General features: G+C 46.7%; 2 protein-coding genes and 2 non-coding genes across 7 annotated transcripts; all 4 read left to right on the top strand.

Moving 5' to 3' along the window:
• Window positions 1-1458: 1458 nt before the first annotated feature.
• SLC25A38 (solute carrier family 25 member 38) lies at window positions 1459-11153 on the top strand. Of its 4 annotated transcripts, none has more exons than XM_027659551.1 (7): window positions 1459-1584; window positions 3626-3747; window positions 4415-4499; window positions 5019-5198; window positions 5651-5819; window positions 6418-6584; window positions 7445-11153. In XM_027659551.1, the coding sequence occupies exons 1-7, from the start codon at window positions 1510-1512 to the stop codon at window positions 7565-7567; spliced, it is 921 nt and encodes a 306-aa protein (XP_027515352.1). In that variant the 5' UTR covers window positions 1459-1509; the 3' UTR covers window positions 7568-11153. The 4 variants fall into 4 exon arrangements, with proteins under 4 accessions (XP_027515352.1, XP_027515353.1, XP_027515355.1 ...); XM_027659552.1 differs by lacking the exon at window positions 1459-1584 and adding an exon at window positions 2436-2585; XM_027659554.1 differs by lacking the exon at window positions 1459-1584 and adding an exon at window positions 2785-2805.
• Window positions 11154-15632: 4479 nt separating this feature from the next.
• Window positions 15633-20414, top strand: RPSA (ribosomal protein SA). Its single transcript, XM_027659555.1, has 7 exons — window positions 15633-15747; window positions 16001-16168; window positions 17172-17290; window positions 18533-18778; window positions 19665-19793; window positions 20011-20179; window positions 20273-20414. Exons 2-7 carry the CDS (start codon window positions 16036-16038, stop codon window positions 20365-20367), a joined length of 891 nt encoding a protein of 296 aa, XP_027515356.1. The 5' UTR covers window positions 15633-15747; window positions 16001-16035; the 3' UTR covers window positions 20368-20414.
• LOC113954786 lies at window positions 17891-18048 on the top strand. The gene has a single exon (XR_003530342.1). It is a non-coding gene; the product is annotated as a small nucleolar RNA SNORA62/SNORA6 family (small nucleolar RNA).
• On the top strand, window positions 18951-19109 carry LOC113954785. The gene has a single exon (XR_003530341.1). It is a non-coding gene; the product is annotated as a small nucleolar RNA SNORA62/SNORA6 family (small nucleolar RNA).
• Window positions 20415-23403: the final 2989 nt, after the last annotated feature.

Here is a 23403-nt window from a genome sequence, read left to right on the forward strand (position 1 = left end):
AGTGATATTGGCAATGCCTCTATGAAACACTGTGCAACGGCAGCTGTGAGAGAATGAGAATATGTGAGAGAAAAAGCCTTTGCAGACTCCACAGTCAGTGAAGATGGAGGGGAAGGAGGTGCTCCAGGTTCTGGAGTAGAGATTCCCCTGCAGCCTGTGGAGAAGACCATAGTGACACATGTTGTCCCTGTGGAAGTCCACAGTGGAACAGGATGTGAGGTAGGGAAATGTCCTAGTTAGAGCAGCTGGGACCAGTTCATCACTGTGTGGGTATAACCCAAACTGTGTATTCTACACCCTCTATGTCATTTCCCAGGAACTGTTAACAATAGACCATTTGCAGCAGCTGCCCAGAGCACACCTGACCCCTCAGGCTATAAGCAGCCCTGTTAAGAAGCCTGTGAGATAGGAGGATGTTCCTATCCTCACACTAATGACTCAGGTGTGATAACTCCCAGGAGGAGAGTCATTAGCACCTCCACACCCAACCTATGGGATCATGTCTGTTAATGGGCCATCAAGGATTCCAGACTCACAATCACCCACTGTGGAACTTTCCACCCTGGAGGAGGTACTGGGCATTCCCACTCAAACCTTGTATATAATCTTGGGGTCTTGTGATTTCTGGACTCACTTGTCAGATCCAGAGGAGGACTAGAACCATGACCGGACTGCATCCATCACCCTTGACCAGACTCCGACCAGCACTCTCACCAACAAGTTTTCCTCTCCTTTAACTTTGCACTCAGGGGGACCACGTGGGGCTCAGCACAGGGGCCAATGAACACCATTCTGTTCGTGCCCCAGGGTGCTGGGTTATACATCTGGGTTTTGTGGGTTAAAACCAATTGTTTGCCCATATAATTGTATTTATTGTATTATTTTTACTAAATTGTGACTCTGACTTATAACCTCTTTTGAGTTGGGTTCATTTCTCCTGCTGGTTTACCTTTAAACCAGCACAGGAAAGAGGTACCAGGATGGATGGGGGTGAGCTGATCCTCTTTTCCATGAGTTAGCAGGCAAAGTCAGTTAATGAAATATAAGGCAGTTACTCCCCTGAGGAGAGAACTGCATAACAAGAGAGGAGCTTGCAAAAGGGAAGAGAGCATCTAATGAAGTGCTTTTACCAGCCTGTGTGCTACATTTTCTCAGAGAAGTATATTCTCTCTTTCTTCAGGGGCTGCCATGTGGCAAAGCGAGCACACGACAGAAAGTAGTTTGTGCATGTGGTTACTGCTGTGCCCAGGGAATTCTTTCTAGGAACAGCCCAACTAGCTGGAGCGTGACGTTCTGGATATGCTGTTCCTTACTTGCCCAGGGCTCAGCAAGCTGGTAGGCCAGATTCTCAGAAAAGCAGCTTGCCAAAGCCATTGCATGCTCCTCCCAGCCTCCTCCAGCTTCGTTGATAAGCAATGTCTGATTCTGCAGGCACAGCGAAGCTGCACGGTCTCAGGGCTGGCACAGGTCTAATATTGAAAAGCTTCGTTTCTGTGCCTTACTTCTCTAATGCTCTGGAAACCCAGCCCTCCTCTGCTCCAGGCCCAGGATGTGGAAGACCAAGTGGAAACACTAACAGTAGCGGTAAGGAAGCGTTAGGAAGTAGCTCAGGGTTCTGAATGACACAGTCTCCACGAGAAGCTGGTTTTGTGGGGAAGTGGGGGGGTGTGAACATGGAAGCTGCTGGTTATGAACCAGTGCTTCCCACTGCCCGTGTCTGAGAAAGCGCTTTGGGGTTCAGTTGCTGGATACAGTGTACAGTTCTGGAATACAGCATACAGTTGCTGGAACTGAGTACAGTTCTGCTATCCGCAACATAAGAAAGACAGGGAACTGTTGCAGCAAGTCCAGAGGAGGGCCGCAAAGTTGGTAAGAGGACTGGAGCACCTCCCCTGCAAGGACAGGGTGAGAAAGCTGGGGCTGTTCAGCCTGGAAAAGGTTGTGTGGAAACCTCACAGCAACCTTCCAGAATCTGAAGGGGGCCTACAGGAAAGCCAGAGGGGGACTCCTTGTCAGGAACCCTAGTGATAGGACAAGGATTAATGAGGACAAATTGAAAGAGGAGAAATTTATGCTAGATACTAGGAAAAAATTCATTACTGTGAGGGTGGTGAGACACTGGAACAGGTTGTCTGGGAGGTTGTGGATGTCCCAACCCTTCCAGTGTTCCAAGACACATTGGATAAAGCCTTGAGCAACCTGGCCTAGTGGGAGGTGTCCCTGCCCATGGCAGCGGGGCTTGGGTCTGGATGATCTTTTAAGGTCCGTTCCAACCCCTTAACATTCTGTGATTCTGCGGTTCTATTATTCTATACTGAACGGCGGAGAGAACTGACGAAAGCGCGACCCCGGGGCAGAAGCGGCTGGGGGGAGCCGGCTGGGGCCGGGCGGCCGCCGCTCGCTCCCGGGACCGTGCCCGGGTGTCCCGGCGGAGAGACGGCGCGGCGAGCGAAGGGTTACAGGCCCCGCATGCGCCGGGCGGGAGCGGGGCCGGCCCGGGGTCGGCGGCGCTGGATGGGCGTCACCGCTGCCCGCCGCGCTCACTGGCTGCGGGCGGCGCGGGGATGCCGGGCCGGGACGCTGAGGTACTGCTGGGCCGGGCCGGGCCGCTGCCCCGGGCCCTCCTCGCCCGTTCTGCCCAGGAGAGCCCCGAGGCAGCGCCCGGGTGGGAGGCGGCGGGGGACTCACTGCCCCTTCCCCCCGTCCTCCTCCATCGCGGTCCGCGGCCGCCCGGCTCTTGTTCCGCGGCCCCGGGGCAGCGGGAGGCACAGCAGGGGAGGGACGCGCGGGCCCAGCCCCGTAGCGGTGGGTCCGGGCGGTGGGGGGTGGTCGGGCCTCGGGGGGGTCCATTGCTGTCTCTGAACGTGCCCTTCTGGACACCGCCGTGCAGTTTCTGATCTGTCCGTGTTTCCTCATCTGCTCTGCCAAGGGGCGCAAAAACTCGTTGTCCATTAAAAAAACAGTTATATGTTTATATAAAACCAAACAAAACCCCAAAAAATCTTCCAAAAAATCACACCCGGCCGTGTGATTTGTATCTCCTGCCTTATCGTTACCCGAGAAGCGCCGGCAGGCGGCAGCCGATGCGGGTAAGGAAAGGCGGGAGGCACAGCTCAGCCGAGCAGGCCCTGTTGTGCTTTGGGTACGTTTGGGCCAGGTTTGGGGCGAGGGCAGTCTTAAGGAAGAGGCCCAGTGGTGCCCGTGGCGGTGCGGGACCTTGGTGTGCAGAGTGTGGAGGGAGGGTAGGAGGTGCTGCCAGCAGAGGTGGATGGGACGGGGGCAAAGGTACGGGTGGGAGGGGGGCACCCATTTCCTTTGACATGGCAAATGGTAACCAAATGGCTGCTAATTCATTCGATGTTCAGAAAACTCTTTCCAACCACCGAACTGCAAGGAGATTTTGGAACAATCTCCCCAAAAGAGCAGAGGGACCAAAAACTACAAATAAAACATAATCAAACTCAGAAAAGGTCTGGCAAAATTTTCTGTGCCCTAAAAACAGTCCTTAGCATCTGGGGTCAGCTTGTCTTCCTTTCCTATATCGTACGACATACCAGCTGCAATATTTCTTTTTGTGCCAGTCTTAATTAAAGGGCCATTTAAATTTCTGTTCTTCCTCTTCCAGATGCATCCAGTCCTAAAGGCCTTTGTGTGTGGCTCCATCAGTGGCACTTGTTCTACACTCCTCTTCCAACCCCTTGACCTGCTGAAAACCCGCCTGCAAACTCTGCAGCCTGCCGTGAATGGGTGAGAGGGTGGGGATGTGTATGTGTAGGGGGCGTGGGGGTACTTCTCCATAGGTTTCTGCTTTATTTGCTGGCTGGGGTTTGGAGTTCAGGTTTGTAATTCAGGAGCTTGGAATCTTCTTGAAAGAGGAGGTATGTTTTTGTATCATGGAGAAGGATTGATATTTTACTCCAGAAGAGGGAAAGTGTCTGCGGTTGTGAACACTACTTTAATATATTTAATAATTAATATTACATATGCTGTAATAATGTGTAACCTCAGCATTTGTTTGTTCTCATCTGAGAGACTGTTTTTCTGGAGTGGCTGCTGTGCAGTTTCATGGGGTGTCCTCTGCCTGAAAAATCTGGTGCAGTTATCCTAGGATAACTTTTCCATGCATACAGCTGCTCCCATTTGTTTCGTGTATGCCTATATCTGCTGCTGCTGCTAACAAAGGGAATGATCAGCTAAAAATGCTAATGAGAGTGGGCTCTAGTGTGTGTTACAAGTAGTGAGAAACAGAATGTGACTGAGAAGCCCTGGAAAGAGAGACCAAGAAAAGCAGGCTGAGTTGAGAAAGAGCACCTCAGAGTAATGCACAGAGATAGGCATGAAAGGGGGGGGCCATGGAGTACATCTGCCAGGTAGCAGGAGCAGGTCATCTCTGCAGTTCCTGTCTTTCTTTCAGGTCTGGTCGTGCTGGGATGGTAAGGCTGCTCTTTAGGGTTGTTCGTACTGAGAGTATTCTGGGGCTCTGGAAAGGTGTCTCTCCAGTAAGTGGCTGTTTTAACCCTGACTTCTGAAAATAAATAGATAAATAAATTTACTGTTTATTACTACGTCTGCCTGAATTTAAATAGCCAGCTTTTGTACAATTATGAATGAAACCACATGATTTAGATTATATCCAATTTTAAGGAGTTACTGTTGTGAATTCCACTGATTTGGTTATGGCACTCCCTGTGGTTTTGCAGTCCTGACCAGCTGAACACTTGAATACTTTTGCAAATGTGGGATGGCAACTGCACGAACTTCCTTTTGGTTTGGAATATCTTGTTCCTAGAAAACTGCCATTGAGGAATGCATTAAATCCTGGCATCATTTGAATCATTTGTCTGTCAGTGCCATAAATAATTTTTGTTTTATCTTCTTTCCTTGGCATGTTAACTTTAATGATTTCTTTGTTTTTTACAAAGCCTTCTGTCAAGTTTAACAGTCTCAGAAATGTTCTGTAGTACATTTTGTCTTACATTAGCTTTTTCTTTCTTCGTCTGCTTCTGTTTCTTCTGAAGTCCTTTGCAAGATGTATTCCTGGGGTTGGGATTTACTTCAGCACTTTGTACATGATGAAGCAAAAGTTCCTAGTGGACCGTTCACCCACAGCCCTGGAGTCTGTCCTTCTGGGTGCCACTGCACGTGCAGTTTCTGGGATTTGCATGTTGCCAGTGACTGTAGTGAAGACCCGATATGAGGTATGCCTTTCCAATTAGTTCCCTGTTAGTGGTGTCACACACCTTCCTTGGGATGAAAAATAAGTTCTTCTGTCTGGAGAAGGTTACTGCCACTGGGGTACAGGCAGGGATGTAGACCTGTTTTCATCCTGGTTCACACACTGTGCAGGAGATGCCACGCACTGATACTTAGGCAAGAAGTGTGAGATGACACAAAATTCACCCCGAGATTTTTAAGTTTCAGTTGTATAGGATGTATGTGTAGCATCTTTCATGTTTTACCTTCCTGAAAGATTGTTTTAAAGGCTGAGGCAGGTGAAACCCAGTTTTTGTCTTGGGCTGTCCTCTGTGCTGTCATCTTGGGCATCACACTGAGTGCATACTGCCATTTCTTTGGATGGCTTCAGGGTGTGTATAGGGCTCCTTGACCTGTGCCTGGCACATGGATTACTGACCTTCGTGTACTCTTGCAGAGTGGAAGATTTGGCTATGGAAGTGTGTATGGAGCTCTGAAGAATATCTATCAGACGGAAGGGGCTCGTGGCATGTTCAGTGGGCTCACGGCGACGCTGCTGCGGGATGCCCCCTTCTCTGGCATATACCTGATGTTCTACACACAGACCAAAAAACTCACACTTCAGGGTAAGGATGGTTGTTGGAGGCTGGGATGGAAAATATTTCTCTTCTTGGATCTTGCCCTGCAGCTGACAGCCTGCATGCTCTGCTTATTGCCCTCCGCCTCAGGAGTTAAATTAGTCTCTTGCAGGGCCTTAGGTGAGACATCCACATTTTCCTGTGGAGAACTGTAGACCTATAGCTGAGGTCAGTGCAGAAATGGCCCTAAATTGATTGATGTCTTAATGAAGACTGATGCAATAAGGTGGGTTAGGGAACAGTTGAAAGAGAGAGCACATCTTCAGCATTGCTTGCTACTTCTGCTTGTCTTGCATACTGCTCTGTTTCCACTGAACTGGGGCTTCTCTGATGTTAGAACTGACTGGGGCAACATTTGTACAGTCTTCTCTTTTCTGAACTTCTGTCAAATTCAGTTCCCCAGCAAGTGAGGCTTTTTAGTAGTGCTAACTTTTGACTAGTAACCATATTTCCCTTTGAAAGGTTTCTTTACCTGCAAGGATTTTACAGTGTAGATTTAATCATTCAGTAGCTTTCTCTTTGTCACACAGTATGAATGTTCCTGGCCTGTTTTCTGTCTGAGTGCATTCCCTTTGCTCTGTTGCAGACCAGCTGGATCCGGTGCTCATGCCCTTGCTGAATTTTGGCTGTGGGATCTTTGCGGGAATCTTGGCCTCGCTGGCAACGCAGCCTGCTGATGTCATCAAAACACACATGCAGCTGACCCCCCAAAAGTACCACAGGACAAGCCAGGCCATTGCCTTCATCTACAAGGTGAGGTGAATCCCTTCTAATACATGCAATCACAACCTCATTTCTGATCCCCTTGCTTGAAGCACAGCTATTCTGGGGAAGTTTTTGCCTTTTAAAGGAGGTGAACAAGTGTCAGTGCTTGGTATGCTCTTGCAGTCGGGCTAATCAGTGTCAGCATTTTCACATGCTAAAGGGGGTCATGCTGTGGGAAACCAAGACTACAGTATGTAGTCTGAAATTATGATTTCAGATACAAACCAGATACAAAATAATTCTTTGTCCTTTGGACACTAGAAGAGAAATAAATGCCCAGATCTGTATCCTAGGAATAGGATGGAGATGTACTCAAAGCCCACTTTTCCCTTCCTGCTCTCAGAAGGGCAGATCTTGACAGGTTTGCTTTATTTCCATATTGAACTCTATTCCTAAATAGGAATCTGTTTACTTTTGTATGTATTTTTATGTAACTCTTTTCTCATATCAGAAGGTTTTTTTACTTCACTACTTACAAATCTGTTTTTACAGAACAGCTAAGTGATTTTTGTAAATATGAAGCTCTAAACCAAAGACAAGTAATTTTCCTGAAGTTTCCTGAAACCATTACCATGCCTTCTCTTTGTTGGACTTCCCCAGCTGTTACCTCCATCTTGTCATTGCGTTCTCCACTCACTGCTCTTCCTGCTTTCTTGGGTAGCCTTGCAATTGTGCAGTGCTACAGGTTCTTTCTAAACATTAAATGCTATTTAAGGCTGGATCTTGCAGAAACTGATCTGGGTCTGAGCTGAAATACTTCCTGTGCTCTTCCATATAATAAATGATGAGAAATTGAAACGCTAGAGGCAGACTGTGATGACTTGCTTTTTGTGTATCTCCTGTTGCAGGACTTTGGGTTGGTTGGCTTTTTCCGAGGTGGTGTGCCCCGTGCCCTCAGGCGCACTCTGATGGCAGCAATGGCATGGACGGTGTATGAACAGATGATGGAAAAAATGGGCTTGAAGTCTTGACCGAGTTGCACGAGAAACGATCAGCTTCACTCCTTCTCCTGCTTGCTGTGATCAACTGGCACTAGGAAGTTCCTAGTTCCACAGAGGAATAGCCCTTGCTCAGCCAGGAGGAAGAAAGCCCTTCTGAGACAGCGGATTAGGCCTTTTGGCAAGTAGAGGAACGGAAAGACTGGACCTTTGCATTGTTTGATCAATGTATTCCAGAAGGACTGCACTTGCAGACTGCCACGGGAAATGGCAGAGTTTCAGCTATTTTTAAAAATAGCTCTGTGCTCACCACCTTTACCCAGTGAAACATTCCTAGAGTAAAAGTGTTTGAGGAGAAAACCTGCCAGCCTGTTCCTTGCTAGTGTGGCCAATAAGGCCACAGTGAGTCACTGTCTGATATAGAACCTCCTTCCTCATATGCTTTGTTCTCACAGAGGAACACTGCAGGCCCCAGTGGGGGACTGGATGTGTCTCTTAATGCTTATATTGCAGGAGTGGCTGGAAGAGAAATGAAGTGCTGAAGGAAAGCTAGAAACATGGTCTCTGACATCACTTTCGAACTGTGCGTGATAGCAGAGAGAGTAACTGGAACCTCCTTGCTGTGTTTTGTGTTATTATGTGATTGAGCATCTTCACACTCTTGAAGTGTGCTTCTGCCTCTACAGCAGTGTTTGCACTGGAATTAAGAAGCATAAGGCACTTTAGAATTGATTGCTACCAAAGTTCTACTTGTTCTCTGAAAAAAAATTCCTGCTGGTTTAACATTAGCAGGAACGCTCAAGTGGGTTTTGTTGTGTGTTTCTTTTTATCCAGTTGTCATAGAGATTTACTTGCTTCCCACTACTCATTTGTTAATCCCTGATCAACATCCTCAGTGCAAACTGGTCCTTCGATGTAGCTTTGAGGGTCATGGCTCATAATGCATAAAGGTGTGATGGAAACAGATACAGATAGTGGCACTTCAGATTTCCCAAAGCAGCTGCTGATTGCATGTGGAGTGTGTTTGGGTTTGGAAAGAAAAGGCTGCTCTTTCTGTAAGATTTCTCCAAAATTTGAGCCCTGTGTGTGCTTGGTAGGGAACTTTACTTCTCCTTGGGCTCCACAGAGACCCTCACATTTTCCCGACTGATCATTTTCTTTTTTCAGGTAGTCCATATTTGAGTATCCCTGAGTTTAGGCTTAGAGATAAATACACATTTTCCATCCACTGTGCCTTCTTACTCTTTCCTGCTGTGTTACACAGACCTCACAGTGTGTGCTGTCCAAACCTGGGTACAGCCTGCTCCACTCTTCACTTGTGCCTCTGTGGTGGGTTGGATCTCTTGCAGCTCTGTTAGCATAGCCATGAAGCCGGCGTGGAAGTGTGCATCCTGTTCTGTAGTGTGCCTTGTAGAAAACTTAGCTTTGGCTTTTATTTTATTAAACATTTAGGGATATTACAATTAACTCAAAAACCAGAGCATCTGTTTCTAAAGACGAAGGCCTGACACTGTAGCTATATGAACAATCAGTGCTACCTACCTGTTGTTTATAAATTTTGGAGTGTAATTTGGACAATCACTGCCTGCCCTGGCAACCTCCTCAGCACAAGAGTAGAGGGGATGTGGATTGTTAAAGGTGTCCTTTACCAGATTTCAACTCCAAAAAGGTTTGATAACTGGTGTGAAAGTTGAGTAAAGTGTAAGGGGACAGGCTGGAGGCTTGCAAGGTGTTGCCTGTTTTCAGTCTCAGCCCATCTGTGAGGGGACACTGACGCTACACAGTGCAGGAGTCTCCAATAATGGTGGTAGAGGGTCCCGTGTGCACATGTCTATGTGTTGATAATAGAGCACTGCATCAAATCATTCCACGTTGTGACTGACAAGCAATCAGATTCCCTCTGCTGCTTCTCACTGTCAGGCACCTGGCACATTATTTACCAAATCCTTTCTTTTCCTGTCGCTCCTACCCTTAGTGACCTGAACTTGTGAGAGCGCATGAAACCGTGGTAACTGCTCATCCTGCTTGTTTGTTATCCTGGGCACTACTGGCACAAAGAGCTGGACAACCAAGGCTAGGGTTGCTGACCTGGCAGAATAAGGTGGCAATTACACAAGTTACCTCATTTGTCTTTTATTCCCCTGTACATAGGATTAAACTAACATTGTGCTGGAAGCCTGAATTTATTTGGGGCTTTCTAAATCTGGTGTGTGAGTTGGATCTGTTGATCTCCTGGGCAGTGGCAGTCAAGGGGGGTGTGTGGGGTCGCCTTCAGGGTGCTTCACACGTATTTTAGTTCCTGATTTAGCGACGGCAAAGCAGTGTGCAGCTTGTGCAGACAGAAACATGAGGCAAGTGAGCCAAGGAATGCCAGGTGATAAATCTGGAGTTAGGTAACATCCTCATCAGAAACCTGAAATTCAGGAATGTTTTGGTGGCTTTTATGCCCTGTACTCCTGCCTGGTCAAATAACGAAGAACTAGAGAATTTACTCCCACGCACCATGTTTTAAAGGCTACTGTTTGTCTTAAATCTTGATTCAGGCCTAAAGCAGTGTTTGCTTTTTCTTTGGGAGAGTTCTTCCATTCCACTTTGTAGAGAACTGAGGTGATGCTTTGATGTTGGAGAAGAGTGAAAAACTCTGTGCTTTAGACTTGTGAATTAGCCTGAGCTCCTTTGAGTATAATAAACAGTGAATATAAACTGCACTGTGTTTCATTTACTGTTGGTGCTGCAAATCCAAAAACTTACCTACCTGTGAGCTGGGGAGAATGAATTCTGCGGTGCAAGTTTGTTGTTTGTTTTTCTTTATTATATTTTTGTCAAGTCTCTTATGGGGCAAGGGAAAGCCTGAAGTTCTGCTTCACTCTTTTTTTGAAAGCTTTATCACATAGGCAAGCACAAGACTATTTCTCGACTTTGGTCCTTACTATCCTTCACCCTTTTCCCTTCTTCCCTTTCTGTTTCTAAAGTGATTTATTGAAGTTACTTTTTGATAGCTACAGCAAGTCGTCTAGGCAAAAAAACGAGTGCAGACTTCAAGTTTAGATATATTGCCCTTGAAGTTTAGTGCTTCTAATTAACAAGAAATAGTCACTGTACAACCTAAATGCAATGTAAATTAAATAGAAGATCTGGGCACAGGTGCTTAATCACCTACCTGCATGGTGCCAGCAATTCAACACTAACAATGCTATTGGATAATCAAAGCCATCCTAGCTTGGGTTCCAGAGACAGTGGTGTGATCCCTTCTGTGTATGGCAGGATCCCAGCTGGATCCCTCTTGGATGACCTCTGATGCTGGCAATACACTCTTAGTGAATGTGCATTGTCTCTGCTTGCCCCTGCAGCTGTGGCATAAGAACACAACTGGCTAGTGAGTTGAGACAGGCTGTATTTAAGTGAGTTGCAAGGACACAAGAGGAATAGTCTGTATATGCTTTAGAAACTTCATGTTTCCATTCTTCCTGTGTGATGATTTTTTTTCCCTTGCACTGTTTTAAACAGAACTTGGAACATTGCATGGCGTTAAGAATTGTGAGTGCTTATGTGTCTATATAAAATATTTATGTGAGAAGGTGTATTATATGTTTTATTAAAAACTACTTGCCAAAATGAATGAAACTCCTCTTCAGTGTTTCTTTAAAAAAAAACAAAACCAAAAACAACAAAACGAAAACCAAACCATAAACCAATCAAATGCACAAGGGATGGGATGGAAGAGAGGCTGAAGAAGGCAAAAGGAGTTTCCCAAGAGAACAGAACTGTTGCATGTCTGCAGGGCCCATACAAGGCAATGAATATTCTCTTCTTCTGTGGTGCATAATATGCACAGGCTATGCTAGTGCAACCTAAATCAGCTTTACTTAAATGGAAAAAACACATAGCAATGGGGAATCTTGTCTTTTGCACAGCTTCCTTTGCCTGCCTGCTGTGTGTAAAGACAGAAGCTGAATTTCCTGGTGAAATACCTGCCTTTAGGACAGTGGGGTTTTAACCTTTGTGGGGAGAGATTGTTTTCAATCTCCAGCCAACTAGGTCTTTGCTACTCAGACAGTCTGATCTCAGCGGGGGACCAGAAATTGTCTCCTGCAAGGCATAATGCATGGTGAGGATGGATTGCTGGGATGTCTTCTTGCTGTCACGTTATGGTCCTGGGATTCAGTAGCAGGCATGTTGTGCTCAGCAAAACGTTGATGTTGTTGATACTGAGATGTACATCTTCTGCATGGCAAGATCCCAAACCTCTTCTCTTTTCAGATGTTACTTACATGATACATTCTCACATGGAAAAATTTTTGTGGAGAGTTATCTGTGTGTAACAGACTTGTGAGACAGTCCTGTGTCCCCTTGTGTCAACTGGATCTGAACTACTTGTGCAGGTACCTGATAACAATTCAAGTATGGGCTGGGACAGTGCCTGCTCTTAAATGCAAGGCTCCCCAGAGCTCTCCTGCTGTATTGGAGAACCACCTGTTCATGCTGCTGACAGCTGCCCCAGCTGTGAGAAGAGATAGCAGACAAGCTCCCTAACCCTCTTGGAGCAGTAGAGGGTGGGAAAGACTCAAAGTTTAAAGGCACAGTCATTGTAGCCAAACACTGAGTTATGGATCTCCCTTTCACATAAAAAATAGGCAAATACTTTGCTAGCTTTTTAAATTTTTAATGTATTATGTGCCCTGCATAATCACTGACACCAGAACTAAACAGAAGGTATTCCTCATCTCTCACACACATACACAGGTATATATGTGTACTTCTACAAACTCCATGCAGAGATCTTGAATATGCTTATCCTTTCTGTTTTTGGTTCTTGTTTCAAAATAGAATTTGTTTGTAGAAATAGAAATAAGAAGGGAATAGATTTGCCAAAGTATGTTTTCCAAAAACATGTAAGAAGTAATAACAAACCTTTGAAGCAAGCCAAGATGGAGTTTGCAGGGAAGCAGAGTAATGTGCAGTTTCACCAGAGGTGGGTTGATCTTCACAGTTTTCCTTTGTCTTCTGGAGAGTCAAGCTCCAGGGGTGCCACACCATCTCTTGGGTGAGGGCATGTTTGGTAGGGAAGATGCTGCTGAAAGAGCTTTCTGCCTGAGACTCTTCCCAAGACACACGATTCAACCCATTCACTGCACGACCTGTTCTGGTAGCACAGAACGCCCCCATTACAGCCCTCTGAGGAGCCCTCTGTCCCACCACTGGAGGGTCCTGTTACAGCCCCCTACTCATAGGCTTCTGGCAAGGGCTGCTGCTCTCTCCTGCAGCCTGGGCTGGCTGTTGGAGAGATGCTGTTTCTGGGGCTTTGTGACTACCCCAGGAACCTGCTCAAAGTTCTCAAGGCATCACCCAAAGGCTGGTAGTAACTCCATGATGCTTCTCTTTGTACCTGTAGGCCCCGAGTCTCCTTGGCACTGCAGGAGGACCAGTGACTAAAAGCCCCTTTCTATGGGGCCCTTTGCCTGCTACAAGTCCCTGTTCCCACAAACTGCCCTCAGCCTTCCCTTGAGCATTCCGGGCTCCATCCTGGAGACCCTATGCGCAGCATGGTCCAGGGTGTCACTGCCTTGCTGGTACTGACTGTAGAGTCAAAACCAGCCAAACGGAAACAGCCACAGCGATGGCCATGTCCACAGATTGCACAAAAGAAGTAGAAACATATCTGTCCTTCATATTCAAGGTGCTCATGTTTAATATCAGCTTCAATATCTTAGTGATCAGATGAGGTGATTAAACTGCGAGGAGTTTCTCTCAGATAAGGAATATCTTGAATCTAACTCAGCTTATAAAAAGCAATGTCTGCCAAGCTCTGTATGTAATTCTGTAATAGATTTCAGTGTGAACTTTAGACCAGAGATACCAGGTCTAAAACACATGGTAAGATAGATACACTTCTACCTGAGGGGCATGTCCATTTGTAACAGAGATTTATTCTAAAAACTCTCAGCACACAGTAGAAAAATAGAGCAAGTTTTCAGGTTACTTAAGGAAATAATTAGAAATACTTTACTGTCAAGCTTTATCATGACTCTTCCAAGCCCCCTCATTGGCTATGGGGCTCATGGTCTAGCAGACAGTCTCCTAAGTGTAACAGGAAGAAATAAATTAAGTATTAGAGATGCCAGAGGAGTCTGGAATGCTTACCAGTGACACCCTTTTGATAACATTGTATTTACCGCAATATTTATTACTTAACTTCCAATCATTATCTTGAAATACACTTTTAATACAGTTGGATTTCAATTGTGCAGAAGAACTCTCCAGACTAAATTCATCGCACACACCATGGTAACATCACCACCACCTCCCCTCTTCCCCCCCAGGGTAATATTCACACTGTGCTCCTGTTAGGAGAGACACACGTTGTACATAGCCCCATCAGGTCAGCTGTCACTGTCCCCAGTGCACTTATCAAAGTGCCACAGATGTCTATAACCTGTCAATAATAGTTCATGCTCCTGACAAGAGCTCACTAGCGAGTTGCTGAGTTTCGTTTTACCTACTTTGTCACCACCATGTGACAAATGTCTGAATTACTCTTTTAAAAAATATCCTAAACCTGATCTGGTAATCTTGCTAATTAACATCATCTATCAAGCATGCCAGCTCCTGACTTGCAAGGTGAAGTTTTGTGCAAATGTTGGAAAGTGGCTGGCAGTGGCCCCTCACCAAAACACGACAAGGTCCCATTTTCTAGGAGGTGAAGAACATACATGAGATGGCATTGTAACCTGCTACTTAAATAATCTTCTCCAGAGCAACTCAGTGTGCAGACATCGCAAACAGGCTCTCAAGAGAATCCATGCCCAGTCACACTGCTGAGGTTAAACTAGGTTAAAACAGAGGAGAGAAAACTGTTACTAAAACGATGTGAAGATGAGTTACTACTAGCAGAAGGCACTGGCAATAGTGTTTGCATGGTCCAGAAACTTGTCCAGAAAAGTATCTGGATCTGGACAATAGCAAGCATAACAGAGTAAATATTGCTACTTTTCTTTTTTCCACTATCAGGCCTGTGCCTGCTTCCAGAATAGGACAAAGAAGAGGAGAAAGATGATGAAGATCCTTAAATCTCATCCCTTTCTGTTGCTTCTTAAAAGCAAACAAACAAAACCCCAACAAACCAAAAGCCAACCAAAAACCCCATGAGGGCAAGTACCACACAAATGTCCACTGCAGAACAGGATGTGTAAGTTCAGTGCCAGTTTAACCTCTTTTTATGGGCAGTTTTGGCAGAACAAGCTCTCAGAGCAGTGCCCCAGCAGGGAGGGAAACTGTGGGTGCAGGGAAGATGCTATGGCCCCTTAGAAGCTTCCTCCCACAGAAGGCAGTTTAGAAGCTAGATGTAATTCATAAAATAACCATCAGCCCCAGAAAACAAGAGCATATATTTCACTTTCAGCAGGAAAACAGAAGTGTAAAGTGTTTAAAATTAATCTTTGCTCTCTCTTCACTTCAAAGACTCAAAAACAGCCTTGGGTTTGTTTGGAGCACAAGCTCTGAAGTGGTTACTCCTGTCCAGAATCATGGAAACACAGAATCAATCAGGTGGGAAAAGACCTGCCATCAAGTCTAACGTTTGACTGAACACCATGTCAACTAGACCATGGCATGAAGTGCCACATCCAGTCCTTTCTAAAACACCTCCAGAGGCAATGACTCCACCACCTCCCTGGGCAGCCCATTCCGGTGTCTAATCACCCTTTCTGTGACATTCATCATAAGGTCCAACCTAAACCTCCCTTGGCGCAGCTTGAGGCTGAATCCTCTTATCCTGTAGTTGCCTGGTAGAAGAGGCCGACTCCCACCTGGCTACAACCTCCTTTCAGGTAGTTGTAGAGAGAGATAATGTCACCCCTGAGCCTCCTCTTCTGCAGGCAAAATGCCCCCAGCTCCCTCAGATGCTCCTCATAGGACTTGTGCTCCAGATCCTTCACTAGCTTCGCTGCCCTTCTCTGGATCCGTAATCCTACAGCTTTCAGAACCGCCCGCAGACCGTGCCCGGGCAGGGCCCGGGAAGGGCCGGCCTGAGCCTCCCGGTCCAAGACCGCTCCCGCCGGCACCGATCCCGCCCTGCCGGGCCGGACACGCCCCCGCCGCCGCGAAGCCCCGCCTCCCACGCGCCCCATTGGCTGGCGAGGCTATATAAGGCCTCAGGCAGGCCAAGACTTCCTTTCGGCTCCGCGCCACCCGGGCCTCCACACGGCGTTGTCAGCGTGAGTCGGGGGCCGCCGCGCGGGGCTCGGGGGCGTCGCGGGGCGCGTCGTCCCCCCGAGGTGGTAACGCCAAGGTTCTCTTCGCGCCCCTCCGCGGGGCCGGCGGCCGGGCCGGGCCTGGCCGAGCCTCGGGGAAGGCCGAGGCCTGCTGGGTGCGGGGAGGGAGGGGGGGAGGCGGCCCAAGATGGCGGCGCGTGCGGCTGGTCCTCGTGGCGCGTCCCCGCCGCGCTCAGCCGGGTCCCTCTGCCCGCAGGTTCCCTGTCGTTGCTTCCAGAGGGAAACCCCACAATGTCCGGAGGCCTCGATGTCCTGCAGATGAAGGAGGAGGATGTCCTCAAATTCCTCGCTGCCGGGACCCACCTGGGAGGCACTAACCTCGACTTCCAGATGGAGCAGTACATCTACAAAAGGAAGAGCGATGGTAAACCCACGGGGTGGGCAGCTGGGATCTTGTGGGCGTGACACAGGAAAGTGCTAGTGTTTGAGCTCTCTAGCATGGTTTCTCCATGGTTTGAAAGGAACAGACGTTTTTGCTGATCAGACCATACTAACTCAGAGAAGTAGAATGAAATACGGATTTTGGAGCTACTAGTTCTTGACTGTCTTCATTTTGGAACTTGGTGAATCAATCACAGCTGGATTGGAGCAGTTCTGCTAGTTCTTGGCTATGTTAACAAAGTGGTTTTACTATCTCAATAGTGATTTTTACTTGTTTGCATTGTTCTTCAATCTGAGCTGCCGTCTGTGAAAAGATTAAAGCTCATACCAGACCTAGGTTCTTGCTGATAGGTGCTAGGTGCTGGAATTGTGTTACACGAAACCCGTAGGGGAGCTGTTGAGCTATTCCTTGGAATAGCTTTAATTAGAATTACACTAGAATGCTTTCACTTTAAAAAGAACATTAAGGTGCTCGAGCATGTCCAGTAAAGGGCAACATCGTGAAAGGACTAAAGAACATGTTTGAAGAGGAATGGCTGAGGGAGCTGGTTTCTAAAAGAGGAAGCTCAGGGGTAACCTCATTGCTCTCTACAACTACCTGAAAGGAGGTTGTAGGCAGGTGGGGGCCAGTCTCTTCTACTATGCCAGCAGTGAGAGGACTATGGCAAATGGCTTTAAACTGAGACAGGGGAGATTCAGATTTCACTAGGGTGAAAATTAGGGTGCTCAGGCATTGGAATAGGTGGAGGTGTCGCTGTCCCTAGAGGTGTTAAAGGTATTTTGGATCTGGTGCTGGGTGATGTGGTAGTGCTGGGTTGATGGTTGGACTGGATGATCCTAAAGGTCTCTTCCAGCCTTGATGATTCTATGATTCCATGAATTTTGGAATAACCATAGCCATGTGACAGGTTTATTGGCAGAAGAGTGCTGCCCTGTTTTAGGATCTTGTACTTGCTGATTGCTCTAAAGCATTCTGTCACCAATAGGTATTTACATCATCAATCTGAAGAGAACCTGGGAAAAACTCCTCCTGGCAGCTCGTGCCATTGTTGCCATTGAGAACCCAGCTGATGTGAGCGTCATTTCCTCTAGGAATACTGGACAGGTACGGGCATTTGTTAATCATGAGGCCTACAATCTCAGTAGCTGGACAGTCTTGTCATGCATCATTGCCTGCCAGCGGCAGCTTGGTGCTAAAAGGCAGTAACACCAGTTTTAACTTTAGGAACACTTTGGGAAACGTATTTCTTGTGTTATATTTGCAACTTAAAACAGATCAGTTGAAACCCACTCCCCATTTCTGTGGTTTTAGAGTGTTTGGTAACTTATTTGTCTTCTATGTCCTCTTTTGGGACCTTCCTTTTGGATTTTCTGGCATATTAGTGGCCAGTCCCCTGGTGTCCTCTTTCCCCCCACTGTGAGTCATTGATTTTTTGGGGACAATAAGGACCTGATAGAAGAGTTTTCAAAGAAATCATTGTTTTTGAGCAAGATATAGTAACTGGTATATTTGTAATTTTTGTCTGTAGCGTTATAGCAAAAAATTTTTCTTGTAGAAGATAACAACCTTTAAATAAAACTTACTAATCACTGGAGTTTGTGAGATTAGTTTCTTTGGACTAACGCAGTTGGGGCCACAAACAGGGAGATTGTGAGTGGCACAGGGTGGATTTATGAAGGAAAAGCCTGGGTTCCTGGGGGTTGACGTGCACACTGTTAAAGCTTGATGCTGAGGTCAGTTTCTGGCCGATGAGCTCTCAAGTGTCGGAGGTGTGCGACAGCAATGGGTGGCAGGGTTTTTGCTAATGCCAGGAGAGGGGCTCCCTCTAGGGTTGGAGTTCGATAGTAGGCCCTGCCACATGCCTGAGAAGTTGAAAACTTGCGAGTAAGAACTGCCAGCTGGAATTTTAGTGGACACATCCACAGTTTGCATGTATTTAATGTTAAGTTTTTCCTGTAGTTCCTGAAGTTATGCTACTGGATAATGAAAGTATGTAGAGATAACAGAAGAAAATTGGCTTGCTTTTGTAATAACCTGTTTATTTTATCCCCCTTTCATGATTTGATTATGAGAATTTAGAGAAGAGCTTGCAAATTACTTTAGGGGAAGAGAAGGGTGTTTTCTGTATCCTGACTTCGTGCTTTACTGGTGCCTATGACATTTTAAACTCACGGTGTAGCTATTTTCAGAAACATTTTTGTCTCCTTCTGAGATGATGAGCCCTGATTTCACAGGTATTGAAACAAGTGGTTCAGTTAAATTCTGTGCGTGTTCACTGACAGTGCCTGGGTGAGTTGGTTGAAATGCGGTTTTCCAGCTTCACGGTTGCTGTGGTCCATTTTGCAGCGTGCTGTTCTGAAGTTTGCTGCTGCCACTGGGGCTACTCCTATCGCCGGACGTTTCACCCCCGGTACCTTCACCAATCAGATCCAAGCGGCTTTCCGTGAGCCACGACTCCTGGTTGTCACGGACCCCCGGGCTGACCATCAGCCCCTGACAGAGGCGTCTTATGTCAACATCCCCACCATCGCGCTGTGCAACACCGACTCCCCGCTGCGCTATGTGGATATTGCTATTCCCTGCAATAACAAGGTAATGGCTTTGCTGTAACATTCCAAGCGGCTTCTTCCGTAGCATGCCCTGTGTTTGCAAGATGGATGCTTTCTGCAAGGGAGAGTTGGCTTGTATCTTGTGTGTCTCCCCGGGGGAACAAGCTAATAATTGTCTCTTGCAAACTGGCAGGCGGGTGGGGAGGAGGAGATAAACTGCACACAGTTGGAGCTTGGAGCTGAGGCTGATTTCTGGCCAAGGAACTCTCAAGTGTAGGACGTGTGCTATAGTAATCTGGCAAGATATTTCGCTGATGCCATGAGGGTCTTTGTGGCCCAGTGAGTGGAGTTTGATAGTTATTCTTGCCACAGATTATGAATACGAATGAAAGATAAAGTGAACTGATAAAGGAACTGCTCTGAAACATTACCTTGTCAGAAATCACCTGAAAGGTAAAGTCTAGGAAAATGAGAAGCTTCTTTAAACTCTTATCTAGATGTCAGTCACCAAAACTAATGTAAGCCACATCTGAGCATGTGTGTAACCTTTGCTTATTTCATCAGGTTTTCAGTTTCTTCATTCTGGCATATGTGATGAGCATAATCCCTGTCTTTTTGATGAGATTCACATGGGGTAGTGACCAGTCTGAAATTCCATAGCAAGAGATTTACCTTGGGCTATGTTGTATGCAACAGACTCACATGTTGGTGACTGACGTGCACTGGAATTGCTGCTGAGACCTGAAAGTGTCACTGGGAATGTGAAAAGTTGCCTTTTTTTTTTGTGTCTAAGTATACAAGTCTGGGTATGGGCAAGTAATGTCTTTCTTTTGCCACACAAGAACCTTGGACTGGGACAAATAAGTCTTTTGCTCTTTCTTCAAAGGTTTAGCTTTACAGAAACTTTCACCTACTTACTTCTGTTCCAGGGAGCCCACTCAGTGGGTCTGATGTGGTGGATGCTGGCTCGGGAGGTCCTGCGCATGCGTGGCACCATCTCCCGTGAGCACCCATGGGAAGTCATGCCTGATTTGTACTTCTACAGAGATCCTGAGGAGGTAGGAGCCCCATGGCAGGCAGTGTGTCTCTGAGATGTTTTGCTTGTGCTCCAACCCCGTTGTCCCGTGTGCCGGCTGTTGAGGACGGCTTTTGCCAAAATAATAATTGCACTTCACACTTAAATGTGACGGTTGATTAATTGTATTGCCTGTTAGTGCCTGCTGTCTGGTGTGTGATGTGTTCCTGGGAGACTCAGGCTGGGCTCTTCCATTGCAGATTGAAAAGGAGGAGCAGGCTGCTGCCGAGAAAGCAGTCACGAAGGAGGAGTTCCAGACTGAATGGACGGCCCCAGCACCTGAATTCACTGCTCCTCCTCAGCCTGAGGTTGCAGACTGGTCTGAGGGAGTGCAAGTCCCATCTGTGCCCATCCAGCAGTTCCCCACAGGTCAGTTTGAGGGGTGTCTGTGGGAAGGGGGGGATGTTTTGTGAGTGGGGAGAACTGGGGTGCATTTAAGTGGTATTGTCTTTGTGGTTACAGAGGACTGGAGCGCCCAGCCTGCCACTGAAGATTGGTCAGCAGCTCCCACGGCCCAGGCTACTGAGTGGGTTGGCACTGCCACAGAGTGGTCTTAACTTCAGTCCCACTGTACTGTGAGAGAAATAAAGCCTGGTTTACTATACACTGTGCCTGATACTGCTTTTGTAAACTTGTTGTCTTGTGATACGTGTGGGTAGTGTGGGGCACAGTCCTCAGCCAAGGGTGGGGTGTGTGTTGCATCCTGTTCAGTGGAGCTGGGGGCTGTGAGTTCTGTCCCTGCCTGTAGAGTGGGCTGGGCTGCCCCTCCTGCCTGCTTGCCTAACAAAACACAGCACCAGGGCTGGGGTGGGTTTCACATTTCCCGCCTTGCCTGGCTCCATGCCCCCAGTGATGAGGCAGCTCCCTGTTGGCCAGCAGGAGTCCAGCTAGGGTGGCTTTGCATGTGGGACCGGAGGGGAGGTGACAAGGGGTGGAGCTGGTTCTTCCATCACTCCCTGCACCCCGGGTGGGTGAGGTTGGAATCTACCCAAGCAGAGTGTTTTCATTACTCTGCCTGGGGTTTCACAAGTTAGCAGGGCAAAGAAGGTTCTGGTGACTGGGTGTGGGAGGTGGCCTGACTGCACAGTGTGGAGAGGAGAGCCCTTGAGTGGGAGCTGCTCCCTTGCTGAAACCCCAGCTTCTAGCATCAGTATTGCCAGTTCCTTCCTCAAAAATACTGCAGTAATCTTCAGGAAAAAACCTCCACATTCTTTTGTCTGCTTTAACTCTTTTGAGGATTATATTGCTGTGATTAACAGCAGTAGTGGGAGGTAGACCCTTCACCAAGTGAAATGGGGCTTTTTGTTGGAGATCAAATTGGATCCTTTTTTCCATGTTGCTGTGGTCTCGGATTCTCTTTTTTTGTACCTTCAGCACTGCCAATTAACCTGTAAAGAATGTTTGCTCTTAGCACATGTGCTCATTTGATTTTACTGTAATAATGCATAGTAGCAGTAAAAAAACCTAAAGCAAGTTATGTATATTATTGCACAGCACATATCCAAAGGAGGATGATGTTTTTTTCCTGTTGTCTTTACCTAGTACATGCAAGACGACTAAATAGTTAATAACAAAAAGCTTTTAGCCAAGAGGCATATAAGCACTTCACCATTTGGCCCTGAAAGGGGCCTGTTCTGTTTGTGCACTGTGTTCTTCAGATGTGTGTTTGTGACACATCCTCAAGTACTTCACTTTCCAGCACCCAGCAGTGAGAGGCTCCTTCCTGTCACCTGAGGTCTGTCACCGGTGTGTTGGGGTGGGTTGAGACCTGGTCGCTTTGGGACTCTGGGTGGGCTTTGTACCTGGATCGGGGACAGCCTGTACAGCACCTGCTGATTCTCTCCCCAGATCTCAGATTGCCCCAAATAACTTTTTGCTCTTGACTTTCTTTTCACTCTTCTGCATTAACATTTCAAAACTCAGAGCATAGTCTTACCCCTCTGTACAGTGAATCGCTGCTATTACTGTTACTGTTTCACCATTGTCCCTTTATCTGTTGTAACCTCCTTCATAAGCGTAAATGTTCAAGTTAATGAGTATGTAGCAGTCATCAGACAGCTCCTGTGTGGGTGAAGGTGCTGTTCTAAATAAGTGAGAGCTGCATCTGAGTACTTGTTACCGAAATATTTCTGGTATGTTACTGAAACGTGGTTGTTTTCATTTAAGGATTTCCTGATGTATCCCCTTGGCTTTTATGACTGTGGTTCTTCTTAGAACCGAGGACTATCAGTGAGGTGGATCTACACATCATGGGAAAAGAGGGTCAGGAGACCTCTGCAGTGGAAGAGCTCATTTGCCTGGAGCTCTGCAGAGGGGATGAATAGCAGCCTTTTAGAAAAAAAGGCAGCCTTGGCTGCAGCAGCAGAGAGCACATTGCAGGAAGGCTGTGTTCCTCAGCATACCGGAGGCACAGGGAAGGAGAATTCTCGGCACAGGAGTGCAGGCAGCAGCAGAGATGTAGCAAAAGATCCTACATCTGCCAGAGCGTCCCCTGTGACAAACACCTGGCAGATGTGATCTACTGAGGCAGTGTAGAGGAACAGGAAGAGGAGGTAGGAGCAATCCTAGAGATAGTGCCTTGTTTATTATTGCAGGTTTTTTCCAGCAATTGCATTGTTGATGTTGAAAAAGGACAGCAGAGAACTTAAAACTCTGTTCTGGATTGATCCGATTTGACTCAAAATGGTTTAGGCAGAGGTCTCCATGTAGTGAAAACAATTTTTTTCCCTTGAGGGTCATGGTGGTGTTTCCTTTCTCTGTGACCATTTGTCTGTATTTGATTTGGGTTGTTTGAAGTGGGTCGAGTTGGGCTAGATATACTTCTTAGGATACCCTTTTTTCACATTTGGTCTTGGCAGGAGCCGACTGGTGTTGCTGAGCATTACAGAAACCCCCTGGAGAAATGAGCTATTGGAGAGTCCCTGCCAATAATGCTACTATGTGATCCATGAATCTCTCATACACATCTGCTTTCTAATTCCCTCCCTTATTTATATGCCACCATTCACAGATGTTCCTTTTCCTCTCCAGTCACTTCTTTGCCCAAATAATCATGATATTTTTAGTATCCAAGTATTGTAGGATTACACCAAGGCTTTTCTTTTGCAGGAAGCAAAGGGTTTTATGCACAGTTGAAGAGACTCATCTCTGTTGACTTAAATCCAGTCTGCAAGAATGTTCCACTCTTTCCATCTTGTCTTGCTTTATGAAACTGTGAAAATGGCTATAGGATGTTTGATGCTGAATTTTAGGAGTATGGTATACTGATATTGTAAGCCTGTTTACTAAAATCAGTGCAGCATATTAGTAAGTATGCAAAGGAAACCAAGGTGTGTGTGATTGATGAATTCACCTCACTGCTTCTCTGAGAGGCTTCCTCTGTGCCCAGGACTATGAGCATGCAGTTGAAGTGGATCTTGTAATTTAGAGTTCTTTTTTTTCCCCTGGATTAATATACATGATGGAGATAGACTCTACATGGAGTACTGCACATAGTAAATCTGAACTGTTGTGAATGCAGCACTCTCCAAACCTGTGTATCTAGAACCTTCTCTGGACAGATGAAGCCTGTCATGAATACGTGTGTCCCAGCA

Source organism: Corapipo altera, unplaced genomic scaffold, assembly GCF_003945725.1.
Source record: "Corapipo altera isolate COAL_440 unplaced genomic scaffold, ASM394572v1 44b, whole genome shotgun sequence".
NCBI classification, from domain to species: domain Eukaryota; kingdom Metazoa; phylum Chordata; class Aves; order Passeriformes; family Pipridae; genus Corapipo; species Corapipo altera.